This window comes from Molossus molossus, unplaced genomic scaffold (genome assembly GCF_014108415.1).
Source record: "Molossus molossus isolate mMolMol1 unplaced genomic scaffold, mMolMol1.p scaffold_m16_p_10, whole genome shotgun sequence".
Taxonomy (NCBI): Eukaryota; Metazoa; Chordata; class Mammalia; order Chiroptera; family Molossidae; genus Molossus; species Molossus molossus.
In genome coordinates, this window is record NW_023425345.1 from 95473093 (window position 1) to 95498717 (window position 25625).

The window sequence follows — 25625 nt, forward strand, 5'->3', positions numbered from 1 at the left end:
CTTGTGAGGGTTACTTGTGCCCTCCTGTTTGGGGGGAGCCTTGATCGCTGTTAGCATGTTGACCCTCAGGCTGGCTTGAGGTGCCGACTGGCCACAACCAGAGTGTACAAGCTGCTATGTGGGGGCTGACCCCGTGAAGTGGAATTTGTCCCAGCAGGGTCTGGTGCCTGCCGAGACTTACCTTTGAGTGTGCTGCTTATGGAGCTAATCAGGTCATGCTCTATTATGATCTGAAGCTAATCACCAGGTGTGTTGGTTCTGGGGCTTCTTGGGGGGGAGACCGGTGCAGGTCAAGGTCTGATGCTGCCTGTGACCAGCCCTGGGATACCTGTTAAGAGCTACAGAGCAATCTACGGCTGGTACTCCTTGCGCTGGGCCTGGGTGCCCATGGGAGGGACCAAGTTGTGTACCGAGCAGAGCAGGTCAGCAAAAGGCCGATGGCACCCTGACACCCACTGTCAACTCCTGACTGCCCGTTAGGCTCAGCCACTGAAAGAGCCTCTGGTGGCCAGTGAGCTGCGTGCGGCAGGTTCTCGGGGAGGCACCGGCTGAGGATGAGTGGTGTTCACCATGTTAATACAGATTCGAACTCGGTGCCAGTGCCGACTCCGGCCACTCAGCAAAAGCCTCAGGTACCCGAAGGCCAGCTGCCACCAGCCGGGGGCCTGGGAACTTTGCACTGGGGTGAGGTCTCAGGGAGTTGTCAGGGTGGAGCTAGCGAGCTAATCAGACCACCGCAGATTAAGACTTGGCCTGTGGAGGGAGGGCTCACCGCGGAAGGTAGCTCCCGTTGGCCTGTTAGGGGTGTGGAGGACGCCTTTGCGGTCGTAAATAATGTCCCTTTGTCTTTTAAGGTCTATGTGTGGCGGTGCCGCCCCTTTTTTATTTCCGATTCCTGACATGGGTTGTAGGCTCTCATTCTCATTCTCTCTCTCTCTTTCAGGATTTAATTATTGCCAAGGGTTTATTAGCTCATTATTAAATGTTTTCAAATAAACATTTTTTGTTTTAGAATTTGGAATTTGTATATCTTTCTGGTGCCTTGAGCCTTTTCACTTTATAAAATGTGTAGGCTTACTGATGGTTTTCTTTTAAAGTCTCTTGTGTGTGGTATTAATGCCCTGGCCAGTTTGGCTCAGCGGTTAGAGCGTCGGCCTGTGGTCCGGAGAGACCCGGGTTCGGTTCCCGCTAAGGGCACGTACCTCGGTTGCAGTTTGTCCCCGGCCCTGGATGGTCGTGCGGGTGGCAGCCACTCGATGTGTCCCTTCACGTCGATGTTTCTCTCTCTCTCTCCCTTCCTCTCTCTCCCTCCCATTCTATCTGTACAAAAAATGGAAAAATATCCTCGGGTGAGGATAAAACAAAACAAAACAAAACAAAAAAACTATGCCCTGGCCGGTTTGGCTCAGCGGTTAGAGCGTCGGCCTGCGGTCCTGAGAGACCCGGGTTCGGTTCCTGCTAAGGGCACGTACCTCGGTTGCAGTTTGTCCCCGGCCCTGGTTGGGTCGTGTGGGTGGCAGCCACTCGATGTGTCCCTTTCACGTCGATGTTTCTCTCTCTCTCTCCCTTCCACACTCTATCTAAACAAAAGATGAGGGAATGTCCTCGGGTGAGGATAATAAAAAAAAAAAAAAAATGTGTAGGCTTACTGATGGTTTTCTTTTAAAGTCTCTTGTGTGTGGTATTAATAGAGCTATACCAGCCTTTTGTTTATTTGTCTTTAGAGTTTATATGGTTTACTTTTTCCATGCTTTAATATCAACCTTGCTATATTCTTACGTTTAAATATGTATCTCTTCTAAACAGTCCATATTTTAATCCAGTCTGACGCAATTGCCTCTAACTTGACAATCCTGATCAAAGAATACTATTCATAAACTTATGTCAATATATTTGAGCCCGGTCAGTGTGACTCAGTGGTTGAGCATTGACCCAGGCACCAAGAGGTCGCTGGTTCGATTCCCTGTCAGAGCACATACCAGGTTGTGGGCCTGATCCCCAGTGGGGCATGCAGGAGGCGGCCAATCGATGTCCTCTCTCATCGATGTTTCTATTGCTCTCTCCCTTCCTCTCTCTCAAAAAATCAATAAAGAAATATATATATATAGATAGATAGATAGATAGATATAGATATAGATATAGATATCTATATCTATATATATATATCTTTGAAAATCTTGATAAAGTAAATGCTTTTATATAGGAAAGTACAAATTATAAAAATAATCTTAGGGATTTTTTAAATTAACCACAGTAGAAATTGAAGAGGTAGTCAAAGTTTTAGTCCTTACTAAGGCCAAAAATTCAATATTTTTATGTGTAATAGCTACCAAAATAGCAAGGAATAGCTCATTTCTATGTTACATAGACTCTCCAAGAATAGAAGCTTTCCAGGGGTAGAGAACCTCCCCGGTTATTCCAGTAAGAAAAGAAAACAGGGCAAGAAGTAAAATATGAAAATGTGTAGATATAATTGTCATTGTTTACAAACAATGGGCTAATCCAAGTAGAAAATTCAAGCAAATCAACTCAAACGCCTTTATGACAATGACTAGAATAACAATTAATAGAATCAGTACGGTGGAAGATGAATAAAAGAACACAATCACTTTCTTGCACTGATAACGTGTTAGGTTGGTCAGCTTGTTGTAACAAAATACCATAGACGGGTGCCTGAAGACACGGACATTTCTTTCTCACACTGCTGGAGGGTGGACATTCAAAACAAGGTCCCCATTCAGTTCTGGTCAGAGCCCTTTCCCCAGCCTGCAGACAGCCACCTGGTCGCTAGGCTTCACATGGTGAGGGAGAGAGAGAGAAGAAAAACAAATCAAAGGGTAAGAATTGGAGAAGAAGAAACAGAATTAAAAGTCAAAAATACTGACTGTCAGACTAAACAACCAACAACTCAATTTAAAAATGGACTTGAAGAGACATTTCTCCAAAGAAGATATATGAATGACCAATGAGCACATTAAAAGATACTCAGTATCACTGATCATAACGGAAATGCAAATCAAAACTACAGTGAGACACTGCCTCACACTCATTAGGGTAGCTACTATCATAAAAACAGAAAACAGGTGTTGGCGAGGACGTGGAGAAATTGGAAAGTGTGCGTTGTTGGTGGGAACATAAAATGGTGCAGCCATGTGGAGAAAAGTATGACGGTTCTTCAAAGTATCAAAGATAGAATGACCAGATGATCCAGCAATTCCACTTAAAAGCAGGGTCTCAAAAAAAATGTCTACATCCATGTTTGTAGTAGCATTATTCACAATAGCTAAGATGTGGAAGCAACCCATCAAGCAATGCATGGATAAACAAAATGTAGTATATACATACAATAGAATATGATTCAGCCTTTCAAAAGGAAAGGATTCTGCAGTATGCTACAGCATGGGTGAACCTTGAGGTCATTAGGCTATGTGAAATAAGCCAGTCACAATTAAGACAGGTACTGTATGAGTCCACTTAAATGAGGTACTTGGTCAACATTGTAAAGACAGGAAGTACAGTGGTGGATGTCAGGGCCTCGGAGAGTTGTTAATAGGCACAGAGTTCCAGTTTTACCAGATGAAAAGATTATGGGGATGGGTATTTGTTTTAAAAAGATACCTAGAAATAGCCTACCAAAAGATGTATGTGGGAAAATAATAAAACCTTATTAAAAGACATGAAATAGGGCCTAAATAAATGAAGAGGTGTGTCACGTTCATGGCTAGGAGACTTGATATCACAAATATCCCCCAAATGAATCTATATTTTAATGCAATTTCAGTAAAATGCTCTACAGGATTATTCATGGAATGTGACAAGCCGAGCCTACCGTTTCCGTGGAGTAGAAAAGGAAATGAACAGTTTTCAAGAACATGAAGCTGGAAGGAGTCATTCTCTATGACAGAGCACGACTTCACTATAAAGTTGTAGTGATTGAGGCAATGTGATCTCCCTGGCCGGTTTGGCTCAGCGGTTGGAGCGTCAGCCTGCGGACCAGAGAGTCCCAGGTTCGGTTCCCGCTAGGGGCACGTACCAAAAGAAAAAAAACACAACAACAATATGATCTACTACTTATAGACAAATAAGCCTGTGGAATAGGATGAAGTGGCTAGTGTGAGACCCACACATTATGGGGATATAATTCATGTTAGAAGAAATACTTCAAATCAGTAGGTGAAGATGGACTGTTCAATAAATTGCGTTAAGAAAGTTGGTTATGTATACAGAAAAAGAGGAAGCATATTTCTACCTCATATGGAGGATAAAAATATATTCCAGGTTAATGGGTTATTACAAAAACAAAATTTTAGAACTTTTAGAACATAGAGGAGAAGATTTTTATGACCCAGAATAGAGAAGAATATTTTAAACAAGATGCAAATTAAAAAAAAAAAAAACTCAGAAGAAAACTTTATAAAATTACTATTAAAAAAAAAAAAAAAAAACAGAAAGGAAAATATTATAAATTTGACCAAATTGAAATTTAAAACTTAGATTCATCAAAATATACCATAAATAAAGCTAAAGACAAGCCACAGACTGGAAGGTCTTGTGATGCATGTAACTGAAAAGGGATTAACATGAAAACTAAAGAATCCTACAAACAAACAAGACAAACCATGAGACAAACAGGCAAGAATATGACCATGTACGTCAACAGAAGATGAAGTAAAAAATCTCAGCCCATTAATCATTTTAAAACCAAATTAAAACAGCAGTGACATACGTTTTTTATTTGCATTTTTATTTTTTACTTTTTTAGAGAAAGAGGAAAGGAGAGAGAAATAGAAACATCAACATGAGAAACATGAGTCAGCTGCCTCCTGCACGCCCCCTGCTGGGGATTGAGCATGTGCCCTGACTGGGAATCCAACCTCTCAGTCCATGGGAGGATGCTCAATCCACTGAGCCACACCAGCCGAGCATGCGGTGACATATTTATACCCATCACATGTGCCATGTTTTTTAAGATTTACTGATACCAAGAATTAGCACACCTAAACTCATAGAGACGGGGAGTACAAAACTGTCTACCAGTGGCGGAGGGTGGGGGAGCAGGAGGAGGTTGGTAAAAGGGTAGAGATTCTCAGTTACGAGGTGCACGAGGGCTGAGGATCTCATGTCAAGCACAGCGCCTACGGTGATAACACGGTCCTGTGACGGCCATGGGCTGAGAGCAGAGCCTGAGCGTCCCCACACACACACAGTAACTGCGGGAGGTGATGCACGTGGAAAGTGACTAGGTGGGAGGAACCCTTTCACGGCGTGTCATATATCAAGTCAGCACGAGGCACACTTAAAACATCCTACACATGTGTCGGTCAGTGATGCCCCGATGGAGCTGCAAGGTGAGAGCTGGCGAGTCTGTAGAGCAAGGGCCTTTCTTGCTGACAGGGACATAAACAGGACAAACACCTGGACACCCTGAGCCAGTGATACCTGGTCAAGACAACACACACCTGCTGCCCACCGGCAGTTCCACGGCTGAGCAGATGTCCCGGGCGCGGGCCTGTGTGCTTCCTGCCGTGTTGTTTGTATCAGCGAAAACAAAAGAAAGGCAGTAGCTTAGCAGGAGGGTGGGTTTTGAGACGGCATCTTCAGTATACTCCTGGGCAACAATTAAGATGAACGAACTGCAGCGAAAACATATCTAAACAGAAATCTCAAAAACTGAACATGGATCGCAAAAAGAGTGGGTTTGCAGAAAAGGTGCAGTTGTTACCACTTACATAGTTTTAAAACATTCGAAGCAATGCTGTGTATTTTCGTATTTAGTGAACGTGTCAGAGCATTTGGGGAATGATCAACACCCCGTGCAATTTAGCAGGTCCCTGTGGAGAAGGAGGCAGGGGCAGGGGGCCAGGAAGGAGGCGGAGCTGAGGGCTTGGACCCATGGGTGCCGTCTGTCTGCGCAGGTGTGCCACGGGGGAGGCGTGGCAGGACATCATGCTGGCCTGCATGCCTGGGAAGAAGTGCGCCCCGGAGTCTGAGCCCCACAACAGCACGGAAGGCGAGACGCCGTGTGGCAGCAGCTTCGCGGTCTTCTACTTCATCAGCTTCTACATGCTCTGTGCCTTCCTGGTGAGTGACAGGGGACCGCTCAGCCACAGGGCATACGCATGCAGGTCAGGCAGCCGGGTCTGCCGCCTCTGCAGCTCACGCAGAGGGCACCCCAGCAGAGGAGCTGGCTTAGAAAGGCCCCGTTAGTAGGTGTCCAACCACACAGACACGGGCAGGAAGCCTGAGGAGAGTGACCTCAGCCAGCATCTCGTGTCCGTTCTTGGCTCTTGTCATGGAGGCATTGTCCCAGAGGACACAGGAGATGGCTGTGGAGGCCTGGAGGCAACTTGGACTTCTTGGCGCTTTGATGGGGACGAGGGGAAGGTGGTGGTCCAGTCGTCCTCTGTCCTTGGCAGCCCTGCCCGGCGGCCTAGGCGAGGGAGCTGCCCAGTCCACATGGGGGTTCAGCCCACACAATCTGAGGGGAGCTGCATACGTTTATGTCCAGGAGGCCCAAGTTCCAGGGCTGGTGTTTTAATGTGACGTATGGCCGGTCTTTAGAAGTGTCGGCTTCAGCCATGCATGGCACGGCTGGCAGAGTGGATTCAAGTGGCAGGTGTCAGGAAGGTCCTGTGAGGTGACTGATCGTACTCCCTGTTCTCTCAGATCATCAACCTCTTCGTCGCTGTCATCATGGACAACTTTGACTACCTGACAAGGGACTGGTCAATCCTGGGTCCCCACCATCTGGACGAATTTAAACGAATCTGGGCAGAGTATGACCCTGAAGCCAAGTAAGTTCCCAGCGGGGAGTTCTGATGCCCACAGCCGAGGACGGTTGCACAGCCACACCTACAGAGGAGGGTCGGGGTGGGTTAGCACTGGGCGGCTCCGCCGGAAACACTGAACTGCACCAGACCCAGGGTCAAGCGTCAAGGGCCAGCATAGGAAACCAGGCATCTTTGGCCAAGTCACGGACGTATCTGCTATTTTCAGCGGAATGAAAAATAGAAGATCCTAGCGTTAGACATAGCCGGGAAGCACCCAAGTAAGGGTGTTTAGGGCCAGGCACAGCGCCACTCCGTTCCTGCTGCAGGTCCAGGGACACCCTCGTCAACCAATTACATTTGGTTGACACTCAATAAATACCTGTTGGCCGGGTGGTCAGTTGACTGAAGCAGCAAGTACATGTTGAGACTTTCAGGACACGACTAAGACACTTGTGTTTTGAGCATACACTGCTGGAAAATGGCTCATTAAAATCTAAACGTGTAGATATTGGTTGGAGTTTTACCGAGCAGTTCTGCAACTCTGCACCGAGTTTGGCCAGTGGGGCTGCAGCTGTCCTCCTGTGGGTGTACCCACCTCTCAGGTACACGAGTCCTGGCTGCTGGCCAAGGCCGTGGCCCGACTGACCTTTCCCTCCGCTCGTGTCTCTTCCAGGGGTCGAATCAAACACCTGGACGTGGTGACCCTGCTCCGGCGGATTCAGCCCCCACTGGGTTTTGGGAAGCTGTGCCCTCACCGCGTGGCTTGCAAAGTAAGAGACAACCTGGGTTCGAGGGAGAAAGAGAGAACGTGGGGGAGCGAGACGCTTGTTTGTCTTGGCTCTTTGGTCAGGCCAGCTGTTTAAGGGGTGGAAGAGAATACGTCGCATGCCTAAGAAATGAGCCTGAGCCAGGGTACATTTTAAGGATCCTTCCAGCACTAAGTTCTCAGGTTCTATAAAGGAAAAGTGAGGTGAAGGCCTCGTGTCCCAGTGGGCCACGTGCCAGGTCCCGAGGGAGGGCCTTGTTCAGACCAGGCGATGCTGTCCCATTGGGCCTCCTGGAAGACTTCCTGAGTAGGATGGATGGATTGGGGTGCTTTCCTGGGGTCACAGGGTCATTAAAGAGGCCCTGCTTCAGCTTCAGGGACCCGTGAAGCCCTAACAGTGTATATGAAATCACTGAAATGCTCACAACTGTACCAGGGAGAGGATCCGTCATGTCCACCAGATTTCTAAGCAAGTCCATGATGTGTAAGACGGACACCCTGGCCTCTGTAAGACCCAACTCTTGCCCATGTGGTGCTTGCATGACCCGAGAGCGAGCGCCCCCTAGTGGTGTGCCTTCTCATGCCTCACTGGGATCCCCACCGTGTGGCCCAGCAGGTGCTGAAGGCCTCGTTTCCACTCTGTCCCTCCTTCTGTAAATCTCACGACCGCCCTCCCGCATCCCGCGTTGGAGTAGTGACAAGTTCAAAGGGAGTGGGCGGAAGTGATGTCAGAGAGCCATACAGAGGAAGAGACACAAATAGGGAGGTTCAGTCTGTGGACAGTCCACTCGTGGACACGGGGAACTGAAGGAATACAGAACCTGTACGTGTGCTCTGTTTGACTCCGTTCATCCTCGCGTGACCCTCTGCTTCATTTCAAAAGTAAGATTTTAGAAGATTTCCGAGGGTGTAGAAGATATGGGGGGGAAGGGGGAAGCAGAGTGGAAAACAAGCTCGAGATGAGCATGGCCCACGCGAGGCTGCACCGTGGCATCGGGGCCTCCAGTTGGGCCTGGACGGGCTGCGGGCTGAGCTTCACGCTCCCCAGGAACCCCTATAAATTTCACACCTCCGTTAGAATCGAGTCACCCAGAGTAACTACAGCCCTCTTGGCACACGACTAGCAGGAGGACACATGTGCCCTTGACCACACCTGAGAGCCGATGTCGGGCGCACTTCATGGTGCGCTCTCTCACAATGACCCTGCTGAGGGCCCCGGGGCACAGGCCGTGGCAGCGACCTCGGGGTGGGAAAGGAGGGGAGAGGGCGATCCAATCCCATCCAGGGTCAGCAAGCTTCTGATCCAGCTCGATGGAGAGGTGGATGCGCCAATATACAGGAAAGAGGACAGACTGCACGTCCTGCAAGCATCTCCCGCTGTTCTCTCTCTTGCGGGTTTAGAGGAGTGGGGGCTGGCAGGTGGGCTCCCAGCAGCTGCCTGTGCACGGCTGTTCTTTGTTGCCCGCAGAGCACGCCTGTATTCATGAGCCACGTTTGAGCAGGGGGGGATGGAAGCAAGGGTCTGATGGGGACAGAGTCCAGTCCTCCCTCACTCGGGGCTGCAGAGCCAAGCCTCTCCCCAGAACAGCGCTGAGTACGTTTCAGGGATTTGTGCTCACACACCTCGCCCACTCCAGACACATACACCCAAGTCTGGAGACTCCCTCCCAGCACTCTCCCGCTGTGGCGGTTCTGCGGGCCCTTTGAGGACCGTCTGCTGTAATCACCAGCTTTGCCTCCCCTACCTCTCCAGCGTCTGGTCTCCATGAACATGCCCCTGAACAGTGATGGGACGGTCATGTTCAATGCCACCCTGTTCGCCCTGGTCCGGACAGCCTTGAGGATCAAAACGGAAGGTAAGAATCCCCCCCATGGCCCTGGAAGAGCCACTCAGAGGACCTAGCCCTCCAACCAGAGAGGAGGTCAGCAGCCTGCAGGGTGTCCGGGGCCTCCCTGTCCCGCACAGAGCAGTGGCTCAGCAATAACCTGCACCTGGGGGTGTAAAAGAGGCCTAGTCATGTTTTCTTCGCTTCTTGAATGGCCTCCTTGCCTCCGGCTTACTTATTGTGCATGCTGGCTTTCCATTCTGAAGTCATGGGGCATACTTCCAAAAGCAGAGAAAGATGAGTGTCACCCGAAGCTAGACCCAGCCCCACCTGAGTTAAAATGCACTGGTTGCGCGAGGGCCTTCCAAAGGCTCGACACTCTTTTTAAATTGCAAAGACCTGTGTGGACCCTGGCTGGGTAGCTCAGTTGGTTAGAGCATCATCCTGATGTGCAAAGGTTGTGGTTCCATCCCTGGTCTGGGCACATACAAGAATCAACCAATGAATGCATGAATACGTGAAACAACAAATGGATGCTTCTCTCTCTCTCTCCTATGCTCTCTCTCAAGTTAATAAATAAATAAAAATTTTTGAAGACCTATGTGGGGAAGGGGTCGTAGTGGCAAATGGTGACTGTGGTCAAAGTCATCCATCCAATGGCACAAGGGCTCAGCCAGCCAACAGGTAGGGTTAAGTTTTCACCTGTGCTCTGCTAGGCAGGCCATGCTCCCTTGGGCCTGTGTCCACCTGGAGGGACACCTTCTTCTGGTTTGCACAAAGGCACCCCACGGGCTGCAGCCGCTTTGGCTGCAATACTCGGTTGTCTGTGTAATTAATAAGTATTTCTGAACCCCTCTGTGCAAACGGACCTAAGAAGACGCCCTTGCTCTCCAAGAGCTTCTCGCCTATTATAGAGTGTTTTGCAGAGTGTGGTCAAAAGACCACCTGGCCCTGGCCGGTTTGGCTCAGCGGTTAGAGCGTTGGCCTGTGGTCCTGAGAGACCCGGGTTCGGTTCCCGCTAAGGGCACGTACCTCGGTTACAGTTTGTCCCCGGGCCTGGTTGGTCGTGCGGGTGGCAGCCACTCGATGTGTTCCTTTCACGTCGATATTTCTCTCTCTCTCTGTTCCTCTCTCTCCCTCCCACTCTACCTGAACAAAAAAATGGGAAAATGTCCTCAGGTGAGGATAAAAAAAAAAAAAAAAAAAAAACCACCTGCCCTCAGATAAAATTATTGTATTGGAGTTTGTTGAAAACACCCCGAGTCCCCAGCGACTGTGCAGATCTCCGGATCTGAGGCGCGGAGAGCGCCCGGGGCTGCAGTTCCGACCACGCACCACGCTGATTCCCGCAGCCGCCTCCTGGGCGGGGATCAGAGGAAACTCAGACGAGACCCCACGTGGCTCCTGTCCCTTCTTGTGCTCAGTCTGAGCCTCAGGCCACTGGGCACAGGGTCCTTCGGCGCTTCAGGATCCCCGGGCAGGGGGTGGGGGCGGAGGCTGGCACCGACACCAGGTGTGAATAGTCACATACTCTCCCTGCTGGAGTTTCGACATTTGTAAAATAAGAAAGGTGACAAGATGACGTGTGGGGAGTCAGGTCAGCCAATGACCAGGAGAGGTGCCTTCTCTCGGCTAAAGCCTTCCAGAAAATAACAGAAACATCCACAATAAAAGAAAGCAGAAAGGGGCCATCAACATACATGTCAAAAGAGTGAGCTAGTTTTTTTTAAAGTTAAAAATAGTTCACGTTCTGCTGCCAAACTAAAAAGAAGCAAAGGCTGAAGAACATCCTCTGCGTCGCTCAACCGGACATAGTTGTAACTGGCCTGCGTCTCACACTGAGACAGGTCAGCACCCATGTCCTGTTCTGTGTCTGCAACAGGGAGGGAGACGGGAAGGAAACCGCTCACCGCGCACGTTGATCACCCTGAGCCGTCGGAGGAGCGCTGCCCTGCCCCTTCGGCCTCTGAGTTACTGTCCAAAGGTTTCACCATGACCATTAGGGTCATGTCCAGGAAGAAAGAGGTCCTCTCCTGAGGAGCGAAGGCTGGAGAAGTACTAGAAGAGACACACTGCCGCACTTCGAGCTGGATGTAGACGGAGGGAGTACGTGTTCACTCCTCGGAGGGAGGAGCAGCTCAGAGGTGCGGAGGCCGGGTCCTCGCAGTCAGAGAGGCGCTGTCAGCGCAAACCGAGTCCCCGCTGAAGAGTACCAAGCGGGCTGCCAGTGCCGGAGAAGCAGGTCCGAAAGGACCGGCACGCGGGGTCGGGCTCTGGGAAGCCAGCGTTCCAGGGCGGGGAGGGGCCAGCCACGTGGGCACTGCAGACAAGAGTTACAGAAATCTGGACGCACAAAGGCACTGACCTGCGGCACTACATTGTCCCTGCAGCTCACCGCGCTGTACTGTACACTTAAAATGCTGCCAGGCAGGTCGATCTCATGTTCAGTGTTCTTGCCACAATCAAATAAATTAAAAATCAAAAAAGGGCCCTGGCCGGTTTGGCTCAGCGGTTGGAGCGTCAGCCTATAGACCAGAGAGTCCCAGGTTTGGTTCCCGCTAGGGGCATGTACAAAAAAAAAAAGGAATAGCTACCAAAAGGCCCACTGGGTCAGCTCGGGGCCAAACCTTATCGGAGACAAGCCCTGCATGAAGTGTTCACCTCTTCAGTCTGGAAGACAAAGGCACATTCTCAGGAGCAACGAGAAAGGAATGTGAGGAGGCATCGAAATGCGTGAGGACAGAGTGTCCACCCGCCCTTCCCCTCCTGACTTTTGTGCGTGGAAGACTCTGGGTGGACACGAGCACCCACTTCAGAGGACCAGGCCCAAGCCAAGCTGACCTCGGAATGCAGGAGGAAGGTCGTTTTAAGTACATTCTTAGATGCTGTGCAGCAGTTGTCGGTGAAGTTCCCCGGTGGCATAGACTGTTGAGAATACATGGAGCTTGAGAAGCACAGGGAAAGCTCTCCTGGAAGATGCAGCTGTTGCCTGGGTCCCAGGGACGAGCTATCACCCACTGGGCGCTTACAACAGCAGAGAGGTTTTCTCTCACAGTTCAGGTGGCCGGAGTCCCAAGTCAAGGAGTCTGCGGGGGTCCCCCTCGGAGGTTCCTCTCCGGGCCGTGGCTTCTGGTGGCTGCCTGCCCGCAGCGCTTGGGGTTTCTTGGCTCTTAGCTGTCCACTCTAGTCTCTGCCTCCATCCTCTGCTGGCCTCCTTCCCTCCGCGCCCCTCCTCACCGGAGAAGGACACCAGTCACACTGGATTTAGGGCCTACCCTAGCTGAGTCCAACCTCATCTTAACTAATCACATCCACAAAGACTATTTGCAGCTGAGGTCACATGCCGAGATCCCATGTGGACATGAATTTGGAGGGGATACTATTCAACCCACGGCCGAAGATAAATATACGTGAGCATTATAAGAATTTGGACTCGTCCCAGATGTCAGAAACCACTGGCTGCCTTACCCAAGAAGGGAGCGTAACCACGAGGGACTCCCTCCACCACGGAATGCCAGGGATCAGCCCTGGCTGCAGGCACCGTCGGGATCGATGTTCACACCAGGGACGCAGGAGTCGGCCACTCTCTCTGCATTAGCAGCTCTGCTTGCTGCGGTTGGGTGTCCCTCCAAGGGAGCCCGTGTGGCACGGCCAGGCAGCCTGACACGGAGCTCGGGACCGTGCCGCCTCCCTGGGCCACAGCCGAGAACGATGCAGCACGGGCACACCTCACGCCATGGTGCTCTGCAGATACCGCGTTTCCATCCCGATGGAGGCAAGACCCACCCCCAGCGACAAGATTAGGACTCGCCGAAGACTCGGAGGATGCTTCTCATATTTTTAGCAATAAAGTATTTTTCAATTGAAGTATTCACCTTGTTTTTACAGACACAATGCTATTGCGCGATTAATAGACTACAGTGAACGTAACGTATAATGTGTATATGCACCGGGAAACCAAAAAGCATCGTGTGACAGGCTTAATTGCTATATTCGCTTTATTGCGGTGCCTGAAGCAGAGCCTGAAATACCTTCGAGGTCTGCCGACACTGGTTTCCTGTTGCTGCATGGCCAGTTACCACTGACTTTCTGGCTTGACAGTACACCCAGTTATTAGCTCCCAGTGTTGTAGGTCGGAAGCGAAGCCACGGGCAGCTGATGTCTGTGCTCAGGGCCTTACAAGACCAGAATCGGGATATGGGTCAGGGCGCGCCCTCTCCCGGAGGCTCCGGGGAAGGATCCACTCCAGCTCATTCAGGTCATCTGCAGGATCCGTTCCCTGCGGCCGCAGGGCTGGCTCTCCGCTGGCCACTCAGCCAGAGGCCGCCTGTCTCCGCTCAGCTCCCAGCGCGGAGCGTGCGTTCTTCCAGGCCGCACCCCCGTCTCTCTCCTGCTCCCCACCTTTGACCCCGTTCGCACACTGCTCTTTTGTTTGTTTTGTTTTTTATTGAGGTACAATTGGCATATAACATTATATTACTTTCTGGTAGATAGCGTAGTGATTTGATATTTGTAAATGTTGGAAAATGATCATCGCAGTAAGTCTAGTTAACATCCATTGCCATGCGTAGTTATAATGTTTTTTCTTGTGATGATGTTTTTTTTAATCCTCACCTGAGGATGTGTTTATTGATTTTAGAGAGAGAGAAGGGGGAGGAGGAGAGAGAGGGAGAAACATCGATCAGTTCGTTGCCTCCCAAATGCGCCCCGACTGGGACTGAACCCGCAAGCTTGGTATGTGCCCTGACTGGGAATCGAACCCGAAACCGTTTGGTGTACAGGATGAAGCTCCAACCAACTGAGCCACCCGGCCAGGGCTTGTGATGATAACCTTTGAGATCTACTCTCTTAACAACTTTCAAATTGCCAAATACAGTATTAACTGTGGCCACCAAGCTGCGCATTCTATTCCCATGACTTATTTATTTGTAACTGGAAGTTTGTACCTGAGAGCTCTCTACTTTTAAAGAGCTCACGTGATTAGGACAGCTTCACCCCGGTAGTCTCCCTGTCTTAAGGTCATATGTGCCCTATAATATCATCTAATCGCAGGGTGAAATCCATCAGTCCCAGTCCAGGGATTGTGCAGGGTGTGTACATACTGGCGGGGAGGAGTGGGGCACCCTAGCATCCTGCCCCCACATCCTGTCTCGCAGCTGCAGGCCCAGGTGCCCCTCGTAGGGCAGCATCCCAGATGCTGCGTGGGGCCGGCACCTGCTCAGCCTGTTTCGCCGAGTGGGGAGAGTGGACCCAGAGACCCAGTGTTTTCTGATCTCTGCGTCCACACTGAGGCTGCGCCCCCTCCTCCCCGAAGGAGACTCTGCAGGGGGCTTTGACGCTGGAGGAGACTGCTCTTCCTTCCAGTCACCCACTTCTCCCTGGTGACCACGGGGGCCGTGAGAAGTGCCATCCATGGGGAGCCCCTGCGCCCTCCGGGCAGCCGGCTGCCGAGCTCCATGGGCACCAGCGGTCTTGTCGGCTCGCGGTGCCGACGACAAGGAAGACGCCCCTGGCTGGTCTGAGCAGCAGGCAGAGGAGTGGCCCTGGACAGGGCACAAGGCAGGGGAGGAAGAGGGAAACTGGATCGGGACGATCTGTGGGCACTTGACGCAGAGGGCACAGCCGTGGGGCCTCCGAGGGGCCGATGGTCTTTCAGCCTGCGTCTGTCTCTCCCCCAGGGAACCTGGAGCAGGCCAATGAGGAGCTGCGCGCCATAATCAAGAAGATCTGGAAGAGGACCAGCATGAAGCTGCTGGACCAAGTGGTGCCCCCTGCGGGTGGTAAGTGCACCCTCATCTCCACGTGCCCCCTGCGTGCCTGGCTCTTGAGTTGCTAGGCTTGTCGGGCTCCGTCCGCTTTCCCCAGACCTGTCTGTGGGGCTGAAAGCGCCTCCTGCTTAGAAGGGACAAGGGCACCGTGTCCTTCACCAACTCAGGTACAGACAGTCAGGTTGGACATCGAGTCTGCATGTCGCGGATGAAGTCAGGCAAGGCCGCTGCTCAGAGGTTTGGCAGAACTTCAAGGAAACGGCAGAGTGTAGGTTTCCCCGTAAACCGCTGGGCCGGCAGCTCCATAATAACGGGGCCCTGAGAGCCCCTCCTGGTGCAGATTCTTCCTGCCCTTCCCAGGCAGTGTTGCTCGGCCCTGCGCCCCCACACCCCTTTCTAACAAATAGTGCAAAATCCCCCGACTGCTCTCCCAGGTGAAAGTCGTAGGTAAGAACGTGCCCACACATGTACCTTCCAAAATGTTCACATAACGCTTTATTCTAATGTAACATGTATTAAAACCAAATGCTTTCCAATATATGAACGTTCGGGCACACCTAGGCCAGAGTTATCATTCATGGAAGAAATGCTTACACGCTCCCACGTACGAATGAATAAGTGTGTTTAAAGGAAGTAAGGCTATTGAATATTGCCAACATTTTGCATTTGTCAGTCTGAAGAGCCAACTGAGTATATTTAAATAACTATACACACACATACATACACCGACATACGTGCACATACATAGAGCAAATGCAGGCTGAGGCGGGCGGGTCAGAGACAGGGGTGACCCCAAGGAACACCGCCGTCAGGGAAACCGTCTTCCAAAATGTGAAGCCCTGTCAGTCAAGTTGAAACAAAACAACGTCTTCTGTCAATTACACCGCAGTTACATTCCTGGAAAATTCTGGATGTATTAAAACTAGGTGACAAATGTTCTTAGCTCAGGTGATCCAAGCAGGTGGTTCCCCTACGTGGATGTCCAGCATAACACTTGAGAGTGGCAGCGTGTGAAGCTGTTATTTATTGTGCAAAACACGCCTGTGCTTTAAGGGACCTATCGTGAACCACTTAATACAAGCAGCACCCCAAATCACCGTGACAACCACAAAAGTCCCACACATCCCCAAAATGCTTTTTAGAAGGTGACGCCACCCCTGCTGAGAACCTCTTCCCGGAGGGAAGGTAGAGTGGGGACTAAATGGAGTCACAGAGATGGCCCAGGTGTACCTCCATTGTTTTATTAGCTCCTTACAACGTTTCTATGAAATTTGCTTAAAAAGTGGCAGTTTGCTCAAAGGATCGAAGTCCTTAGATGCTCAGTAGCTGGCCCGAGGCTACACGGTGCGGACCCAGCAGAGTCAGGACTCAAACCCAGGTCTGAGGGGCGCCAGAACCTGCAGTCTCCCCTGCAGCATCTCCTCCCCGCCTGCCCAGCACCGGGGATCGGGGTCCTTCCCCCCACGCGGGAAGGAGGCCCCTGCCAGGTGGAAAGCCATCGTTGCCGGGGAGCTGGCTCCTCCTGGGGGAACATTAGAAATAGGAGAACCATCATGAGCTCCCAGATCTGACCCAACCAGCTGCCTCCCAAGCCCGTGGCCCTGTCCTCCACAGAGAGCCGGGAGGGGGGCAAAGGGGCTCCTTGTGGGGCATGAAATAGTCCCACTGGAGACGTACTGGCTTCTCCACCACATGGTTCATTCCCAAGACAGGGGACCCAGCCAGGCTACACATAAGAAAACCTGATCTGTCTGGTTGAAAGAAAACCCCAAGCTTACCCCAGAAGAAGGTGCTCCTTCTATCAGCCCCTCCCGATAACCTTTAAGCAGAACTGTATTTGTATTTAGGGGACTGGTTGGTCTCTGGTGGCTATCTGAAGCTTCAAAATCAAGTAAGAATGTTGGCAATATCAGTTTAAAAAAATTAAGATAAAAAAAAGCAAGGTGGGAAATAATTTTGACAATCCGCTACTTTTTTCGTTTCCCACAAGGGGGGATATGGACATACTTGCTTATTTACAGAAAACATTTGCATGAAGAATATCTGCAAAAATATGCAAGAAACTAATAAAAAAAAAAAGACGATCGATTAGGAGGGGGTAACCTGGCGGATGGGACCCGTGGGAGAGGGACCTCTCACTATATAACTTTTTATGTGTTTGTTGTCTTTTTGAACCATGTGAATGTACTATCTCTTCAAAAACTACATTTTAAAAATGTAAAAAGTCTGGCTGCTGAGCAGAAACGAATAAAGCCCAACTAAATCCCCCTTGTTTACCTCCAACGCCCTGCCCTGTCTTGGACTCTCAGACGACGAGGTCACGGTGGGCAAGTTTTACGCGACTTTCCTGATCCAAGAGTATTTCCGGAAATTCAAGAAGCGCAAAGAGCAGGGCCTCGTGGGCAAGCCCTCCCAGAGGAACGCCTTGTCCCTGCAGGTGAGCCGGGCCACACCCCAAGGACAGGCCTGGTGCCCTCCTCTGACCTCTGGCCGGGTCCGCGTCTCGGCAGTGGGCTGGGCCAGGCCCCTGCAGAAGGCGGATGTGTGAAGGGCACGCGTCCCTCCCTCCTGCTCTCTGCACACACACTGCCTCGGGGCCCGCCCAACCCCCAGCTCCCACACACACAGCCTGTCCTCCTGTGCCCTCGTGTTTCTCGGGGAGGAGAGTGGGCTCTTCCCTCGGGCAGACAGAGAGTCCCAAAGCTCCGCCCTGGGCGGGCCCGCGGCCACACTCGGAGGCTGGCTGCCTGGCGGACGCGGTGGCCGCCGGCCGGGCGGAGCGGCGGGCTCACGTCCCTCTGGGTTCCAGGCTGGCTTGCGCACGCTGCACGACATCGGGCCCGAGATCCGACGGGCCATCTCGGGGGACCTGACGGCGGAGGAGGAGCTGGACAAAGCCATGAAGGAGGCTGTGTCTGCCGCCTCTGAAGACGACATCTTCAGGGTAGGTGGCGCCACGGTGGCGGGTGAGAGGGTGGGACAAGGCAAGGGGTGAGTTCTGTGGCAGATCCCAGCCCTTCCCACAGCTATTCCGACCCCTCCGCCTTTCCCAAGCCCGACCCCACCTCCAGCCAGGAGGAGGAAGGAGCCGTTTTCCCAAGGGACATCTTTCCAAAGAAAAACCTACATTAGAAGCTTCAAAGTGGTGGCCCTTGGGCCACTGCTAGTCTACAGGCCTGTTTTGTGTGCCAACATTTGAAAATCTAGCACATTCAAATAAAAATCCAGACTTCTGGCTTCTCTTGGAAACATCAGAAGATCTTGGCAATATGAGGCTGTCCCCCCGGGCAGTGCGGGTGGGAACCGAGTGGAGTGGCCGTTGTCCTTCAGATAGAACATGCGTCTCCAGGTCACAGGGGCCCTCCAGCCTCCCTCTCCTTCCCTGGTGCGGAGGCTGTTCTAACAGTAAAGACTGAACATGGCTGGGATGCTCGGACGCTTACATCCAGCTCCGTGCATTCATTGGTGGTACCTGCCCACCCAGAAGGTGTTTAGCTAAAAGTTTTTCTGTGGCCAAGGAGAAGCTACGGCCACAGTCGTACCGGGCCAGCTCACACCTGTCCCGCCCAGCCCCGTGCCAGGGTTCCTAGGCTGCAGAAGCCAGGGAGGAACGAGGAGCCGGTCCTGCCTGCCACTGCCCTGTCCCACATCCTGGTTCTCGTCGCTGTGCATTGCTCACTACTGTGACCTCGCGGACACAGCAGCCAGTTAACATGACCCCACCCAGACCCCACAGACCAACCTTGCAGTGGCCACTTGCCCGCTTGCCCAGGACAAGGAAAGAATGTTGGGAATTAAGCGGGTTCCAGACTTGAAATCTCCAAGGCCGTCCTGGGGGCAAGGAGGCCATCACATAACTGAGGTGGTAAATCCGTCATCTGTATTTCAAAACCTTTGGCCGACACAGTTTCCAGCCCGGGCGCCCGTGGAGTTCCCTTTGTTTAGATCTCGTTCAGCCTTCTGGCCCCGCTGCCCACCCCTCAGACCAAGGAGGGCCACCCTAGGCCCGCCCCGAAGTTTACTAGAAACTTCCAGGGCGGCAGCAGCTCCCGGCCTGACTGGCTCCCCAAGGCTGTCCCGTCCCTCACCACTGCCCGGGCCCTTTCCCAGCTGCCAGGCCGCGGGGGTGAGGTAGTCCTGCCCAGCGTGGCTGGCTCTCTGGAGGGCAGACCCTTTCTGTGCCTTGGCTGAGGAGGAGGGGTTGCCAGGGGGCGCTCTCCTCCACCCACCGCCCCGTCTTGCCTGCAGAGGGCCGGCGGCCTGTTCGGCAACCACGTCAGCTACTACCAAAGCGACAGCCGGAGCACCTTCCCCCAGACCTTCACCACCCAGCGCCCGCTGCACATCAACAAGGCCACCAGCAGCCCCGGCGACACCGAGTCGCCGTCCCACGAGAAACTGGTGGACTCCACCTTCACCCCCAGCAGCTACTCGTCCACTGGCTCCAACGCCAACATCAACAATGCCAACAACACCGCCCTGGGCCGCTTTCCCCGCCCCGCCGGCTACCCCAGCGCGGTCAGCGCCCTGGAGGGCCACGGGCCCCCCCTGTCTCCTGCCATCCGGGTGCAGGAGGCATCGTGGAAGCTCAGCTCCAAGAGGTAAGCAGGAGGGTGGGGCACCCAGGGCCCATGCACAGGGGCCTCACACACTCCAGCTCAGAGGGGTCGGGGGAAGAGCATCAGCCCCCAGGTCTGCAACTCACCCCTCAAGCTGGGGTGGACGCTGCTGCCCACCCAGGGGGAGCGAGGTGAATGCTGCCTCCCAAGTCCCGCCCGTGAGTTCATGTGGCAGCCCTGCTCAGGAAGGCACGGGTCCCCCTGGCAGCAAGGGTCCTGAGGAGCATCCTCTGGGCAGAGGCTGCTCTGCTGTCTTCCTGCCTGTGCAGAGTCCTGGCCCTGATCCCCAAGGTGTTTGCATCCTGGCTACACACAGCCTTTCCCAAGTCTCTGTCCAAACCTGGTCTTTGGCCCATTGGGAGGGGAACAAAGTTGCCACCTCCTCTTTATACCCTCTCCCCCTCCAGGGAGGGGAATTTGGGTGGCAGGAGGCCCTTTTCTGCAGACTTGCTCATTCTGCCCCCGGGAAGCATCACTCCTGGAAGTCTGACCGCACCTACCCCTCCTGACTGGCTCTTCTCTCCCGTTGCTCTGCTGTCTGTGCTCCGGACCCATGGCTGCCCTGCTCTGGGCTGGAGGGTCTGCCTGTTTCCATCTGCAGCTCTGGGCTCCCCGGCTGGGTGGAGAGGGTTCGCCCCTGTGGCTGGCCATTGTGCTACCTTCCAGAGCAGGACAGCAGATCCCGGAATGCCGGGTCCTTTTCCTCCCTGAGCTCAGAAAACTGAGGAGTTCCGGGGTCTTTCTAAATCCATGGGCATGTGTCCTGAGCCACTTTCATGCAAGGAGCCAGTATGGCCATTTGTAAGTCCACATGGCCTGGCCACTCAGTGTCTGATGACAGACAAGTCAAGTTGGCCATCCGTCTGCCTTACTGCCTAAGGTTGGCTGGCTCCACCACCCGAAAGCAGTTGGTGAGTCCCGCCCCGTTCTACCGGTGCCGTCTATGTGTGGGGCCGTGTGCTGAGCACTGGGTTCTGCGTTCTGATCGCAAAGGGTTTTGCAGAGAGAGTCAGTGTTCAAGCGGCTGGCCTGCGCCTGTCTTATGACCCCTCCGTTTCCTGCAGCCTTCCTCCCCTTCACCGTCCTGCAGGGATTCGTCCCAGTGACATTTTCTTCCTGCTCCCCTTGTTAAACCTCTTCTTAAGGAAGGCTTGTGTTCATCAGCAGCATCTCAGTGTAAACCAATGCCTCCTTCCAAGGAAATGTTCATATTAAACTTTGTTCTGTATTAAATGAAGGAAGGTAAAGATCATTTCATAGAGGAGCTCGGGAGAGACATCAGGGGGTTTCTCCCGCTCCCCGCGGACGCATCTATTAATGAAATAGGATCCATGCAAAGCACCCAGCACACAGCAAGCTCTCTCTAGATGTCAGCCCCCTCCTTCCTGTCTCAGTTGATAAAACGACACTCGGGGCAGTAAGCTTCTAGTTGGTGAAGGGGGACAACTTAACCAAAGTCCCAGCTCTGGGACCTTGTCCATGTCACAGCCCACGGCTGTGTGGTGCTACAGCACGGGCCTTGCTTCTGCTAGGGACAGGCCAGCTCACCTTGTACTCCCTGGTCTGCAAGAAGTGATGCCGCCTGCAGCCACTCTCTGTGCTCGACAAAGCTCCTCCGTGTCCCTCTCTTCCCACCCCATCGAGAGCCTCTGGCATCTCATCTGGCCTTCAGAGTGCGGGGCGGGCAGCCGCCTGTTAGACCCCCCCCCCGGAGAACTGGCCTTACCCTCCTGAGCGGCGCTCAGGCTCAGGGTCAAGGCTGGGCACTGGTCCAGCTCTCAGCTCTGAGGGGATAAACTGGGGTGTTCCCCTGCTGCCCTCGTGGATCTGAAGATGATGTGGGGCCCAGCATTCAGGATCTGCAGGAAGAATGAGGGGGGAGGTACTGAGCTAGGCACAGACAGGAAAGGGGAGAACACCTCGACCAGAGCTGAAGAAGACACGGCAGGTGAGCAGAAGACTGGCCGGGAGGAGGCTGAGTGATCGCAGCCGCACCCTGAGGTGGGGGTTCAGCTCAGCGGAGACGGGCTCAGCGGGGGCTCAGGTGCTCTCCCCTCTGCTCAGAAGAACACATCTTCTCTGGGAGCTGCTTCTCTGTGCCTTCACTCCAGGGGCCAATGTCAAGCTCAAAAGCATGTCAGGCTATGACGCCAGGACCTCCTCAGCTCCGCCCAACAAATGCCCAAATACCCAAGTACCTACAGCAGAGGGAAGGGGCGGCCTGCTCACTGGCCCACCCTGCCCTGGACAGTGCAGCCCAGGACCCTTCCTTAGAAGCTGATCCTTTTCACCTTCCAAAGCACCGTCTCGGGTGTCGCTTCATCTGTGGGTCAGAACAAGCCTCTGTGTCAGGCAGGGATGTCATTCCAATTCTATGGATGGGGACCCTGAGGCCTGGGCATGGCTAAGTCCTGTATGCCAGAGGGTAACTGAACGGGGCCAGAACTCAGGTCTCCCTGGGTCCTCACCCTTCTCCCACATCGAATTGCGACCCCAATCCTAGCCTCCCTGGCTCTGTGGCCTCCTCGCTGACTGCAGGAGTGGAGGCACGGCAACGTGTGCGTGAGCGTGCGAGCATGTGTGCACGGGTGCGCATGAGGGAAGGGGAGGAGCGATGGAGGTTTCTGTGTTTTTCTCTCTTGAACACTGTAGGTGCCACTCCCGAGAGAGCCAGATAGCCATGGTGCGCCGGGAGGAGTTTTCTCAGGACGAGGCCTGTGCCGTGAAGACGAGCGAGGACCTGGAGTACTGCAGTGAGCCCAGCCTGGTCTCCACAGAGAAGTGAGCCCCGCTGCCCTCTGCCCCGGGCCAGCCTGCGCGTGTAGAAGGGTTTGGGAGAGGCAGGTCCTGGGTCCCTCTGGAAACGATCAGGGATGAGGAAGAGATCACATGTCGGAAGAGCAGCTGCAAAGCCCCTGACCACACATGCACACACAACCCCTGACCCACACATGCACACACAACCCCCTGACCCACACATGCACACACAGCCCCTGACCCACACATGCACACACAACCCCTGACCCACACATGCACACACAGCCCCCTGACCCACACATGCACACACAACCCCTGACCCACACATGCACACACAACCCCCTGACACATGCACACACAGCCCCTGACCCACACATGCACACACAACCCCTGACCCACACATGCACACACAACCCCCTGACCCACACATGCACACACAGCCCCTGACCCACACATGCACACACAACCCCCTGACCCACACATGCACACACAGCCCCTGACCCACACATGCACACACAGCCCCTGACCCACACATGCACACACAGCCCCCTGACCCACACATGCACACACAGCCCCTGACCCACACATGCACACACAGCCCCTGACCCACACATGCACACACAGCCCCTGACCCACACATGCACACACAGCCCCTGACCCACACATGCACACACAGCCCCCTGACCCACACATGCACACACAGCCCCTGACCCACACATGCACACACAGCCCCTGACCCACACATGCACACACAGCCCCCTGACCCACACATGCACACACAGCCCCTGACCCACACATGCACACACAGCCCCCTGACCCACACATGCACACACAGCCCCTGACCCACACATGCACACACAACCCCTGACCCACACATGCACACACAGCCCCCTGACCCACACATGCACACACAGCCCCTGACCCACACATGCACACACAGCCCCCTGACCCACACATGCACACACAGCCCCTGACCCACACATGCACACACAGCCCCCTGACCCACACATGCACACACAGCCCCTGACCCACACATGCACACACAACCCCTGACCCACACATGCACACACAACCCCCTGACCCACACATGCACACACAACCCCTGACCCACACATGCACACACAGCCCCCTCACCCACACATGCACACACAACCCCTGACACATGCACACACAGCCCCCTCACCCACACATGCACACACAACCCCCTGACCCACACATGCACACACAACCCCTGACCCACACATGCACTCACAACCCCCTGACCCACACATGCACACAGCGCCTGACCCACACATGCACACACAACCCCTGACACATGCACACACAGCCCCCTCACCCACACATGCACACACAGCCCCTGACCCACACATGCACACACAACCCCTGACCCACACAAGCTCACACAACCCCCTGACCTACACATGCACACACAGCCCCCTCACCCACACATGCACACACAACCCCTGACACATGCACACACAGCCCCCTCACCCACACATGCACACACAGCCCCTGACCCACACATGCACACACAACCCCTGACCCACACATGCACACACAGCCCCCTCACCCACACATGCACACACAGCCCCTCACCCACACATGCACACACAACCCCTCACCCACACATGCACACACAGCCCCTCACCCACACATGCACACACAGCCCCTCACCCACACATGCACTCACAATTCCCTGCTTAGCTGGGCCCTTCCTCATGATACAGTGCTTCCAGAAAAACTTCTAAACATGTTTCTGAAAGTGTGTGGAGTGCAACCAACCAGTAAATATATGTTATAGTGCTACTCGATTACACACATACATGTATTGACCTTTAAGCAAATGTTCCTGAAACTGCTTATAATAAAGCCACCCAGCAGAGGGCACTGTTGGCCACAGTGGCTGAGATTTCCCGCAGTGCTAGACTTCTTTTGTTGTTTGTTAATGCTCAGCCCAGGATATTTTTTCCATTGATTTTGCTTGCTTGTTTGTTTTGTTTGAATTGATCTTTATTATTGACAGTATTGCAGATGTCCCTCCTTCTCTTTCCCCCATCGACCCCTCCTCCCACTCCTGCCCCCCACCCCGCCTTCACCGCAGTGATAGAATTTTTAAGAGAAGGGTTCAGCTGCAGATCTAGACCCGTTAGAAGGTTATGACATTTACTTCGTTATGATCAGCACTTTTAAAAGAAAGTATAACACAGCTTAGCACTAAATAGCATAGACTAGGACAGAATAAGACGATACAAAATAACGTACCCAGTGTCAGAAGGGTAAGTGTCATTTTGTGAAACATTTGTTTAATTGCCAATGTATGTATGTGTGTAAAGAGTCCCTTAAAATGTATTTACAAGTGTGGCTGCATTCAAAAGGGTTAAGATGCACTGTTTTAGAAGCTCTCCCGAAAGCACTTCATAATAAGGAAGGGCCAGCCCATTTAGGCTTTCGATTCTTAGAGGATGCGAAGTAATACACAGTCACATAGCTTAGAAATCAGGAAAAGCAGGTGCTTCCATCCACTGTGGCTCTTTCTGCATGTTTGGTGCATCCAGGCACTCGGCTAGATTATGAATGATCTGGCCTCGGCACTCAGGGAGGTGTTGCAAACTAGTTAGGAAGCTAAGAGGATCTCAGAAGAGGAAAATAACATTGAGATTTTCTAACTAATTGCTCACAGAGTGAAAGGTACAACAATGAAGGGTTCAGGCATTCGGAGAAGGTCAAGGTCAAGGTGACCACAACAGGCGCCAGGCACAAGGTCAAACAGAAACTGGGTCTTCAAGCATGAGTGTGAGTTGGATAAGAAGAAAATATCACAGGGAGGGCTTGCCAAGCTGAAAATGAGAAGAACGGCTTAGAGATGTGGTTCTCAACCTTCCTAACTCCGCGACCCTTTAATACAGGTCCTCATGTTGTGGTGACCCCCAACCATAACATTATTTTCGTTGCTTCTTCATAACTGTAATTTGCTACAGTTATGAATCGCCATCGGAAATATGGCGTGCTGAGAAAGGGTCGTTTGACCCCCAAATGGGTCATGACCCACCGGTTGAGAACTGCTGGCTTAGAGGTTTTGATTCAAAGCCTCTCCTGACATCTGCAGATGCTGGAAGTCG

At 52.9% G+C, this 25625-nt stretch overlaps 1 protein-coding gene across 12 annotated transcripts in view; it reads left to right on the forward strand.

The window, feature by feature from the left end:
• Window positions 1-25625, forward strand: part of CACNA1C (calcium voltage-gated channel subunit alpha1 C) — a 579936-nt gene that overhangs the window by 548818 nt on the left and 5493 nt on the right. For all 12 annotated transcript variants that reach the window (XM_036252393.1, XM_036252392.1, XM_036252383.1 and 9 more), the window contains 9 exons: window positions 5916-6081; window positions 6667-6794; window positions 7444-7540; window positions 9290-9392; window positions 15041-15142; window positions 17440-17567; window positions 17940-18074; window positions 19379-19731; window positions 22402-22530. In XM_036252393.1, coding sequence (XP_036108286.1) covers window positions 5916-6081; window positions 6667-6794; window positions 7444-7540; window positions 9290-9392; window positions 15041-15142; window positions 17440-17567; window positions 17940-18074; window positions 19379-19731; window positions 22402-22530 — 1341 coding nt within the window. The remainder of the gene's footprint in view (window positions 1-5915; window positions 6082-6666; window positions 6795-7443; window positions 7541-9289; window positions 9393-15040; window positions 15143-17439; window positions 17568-17939; window positions 18075-19378; window positions 19732-22401; window positions 22531-25625) is intronic.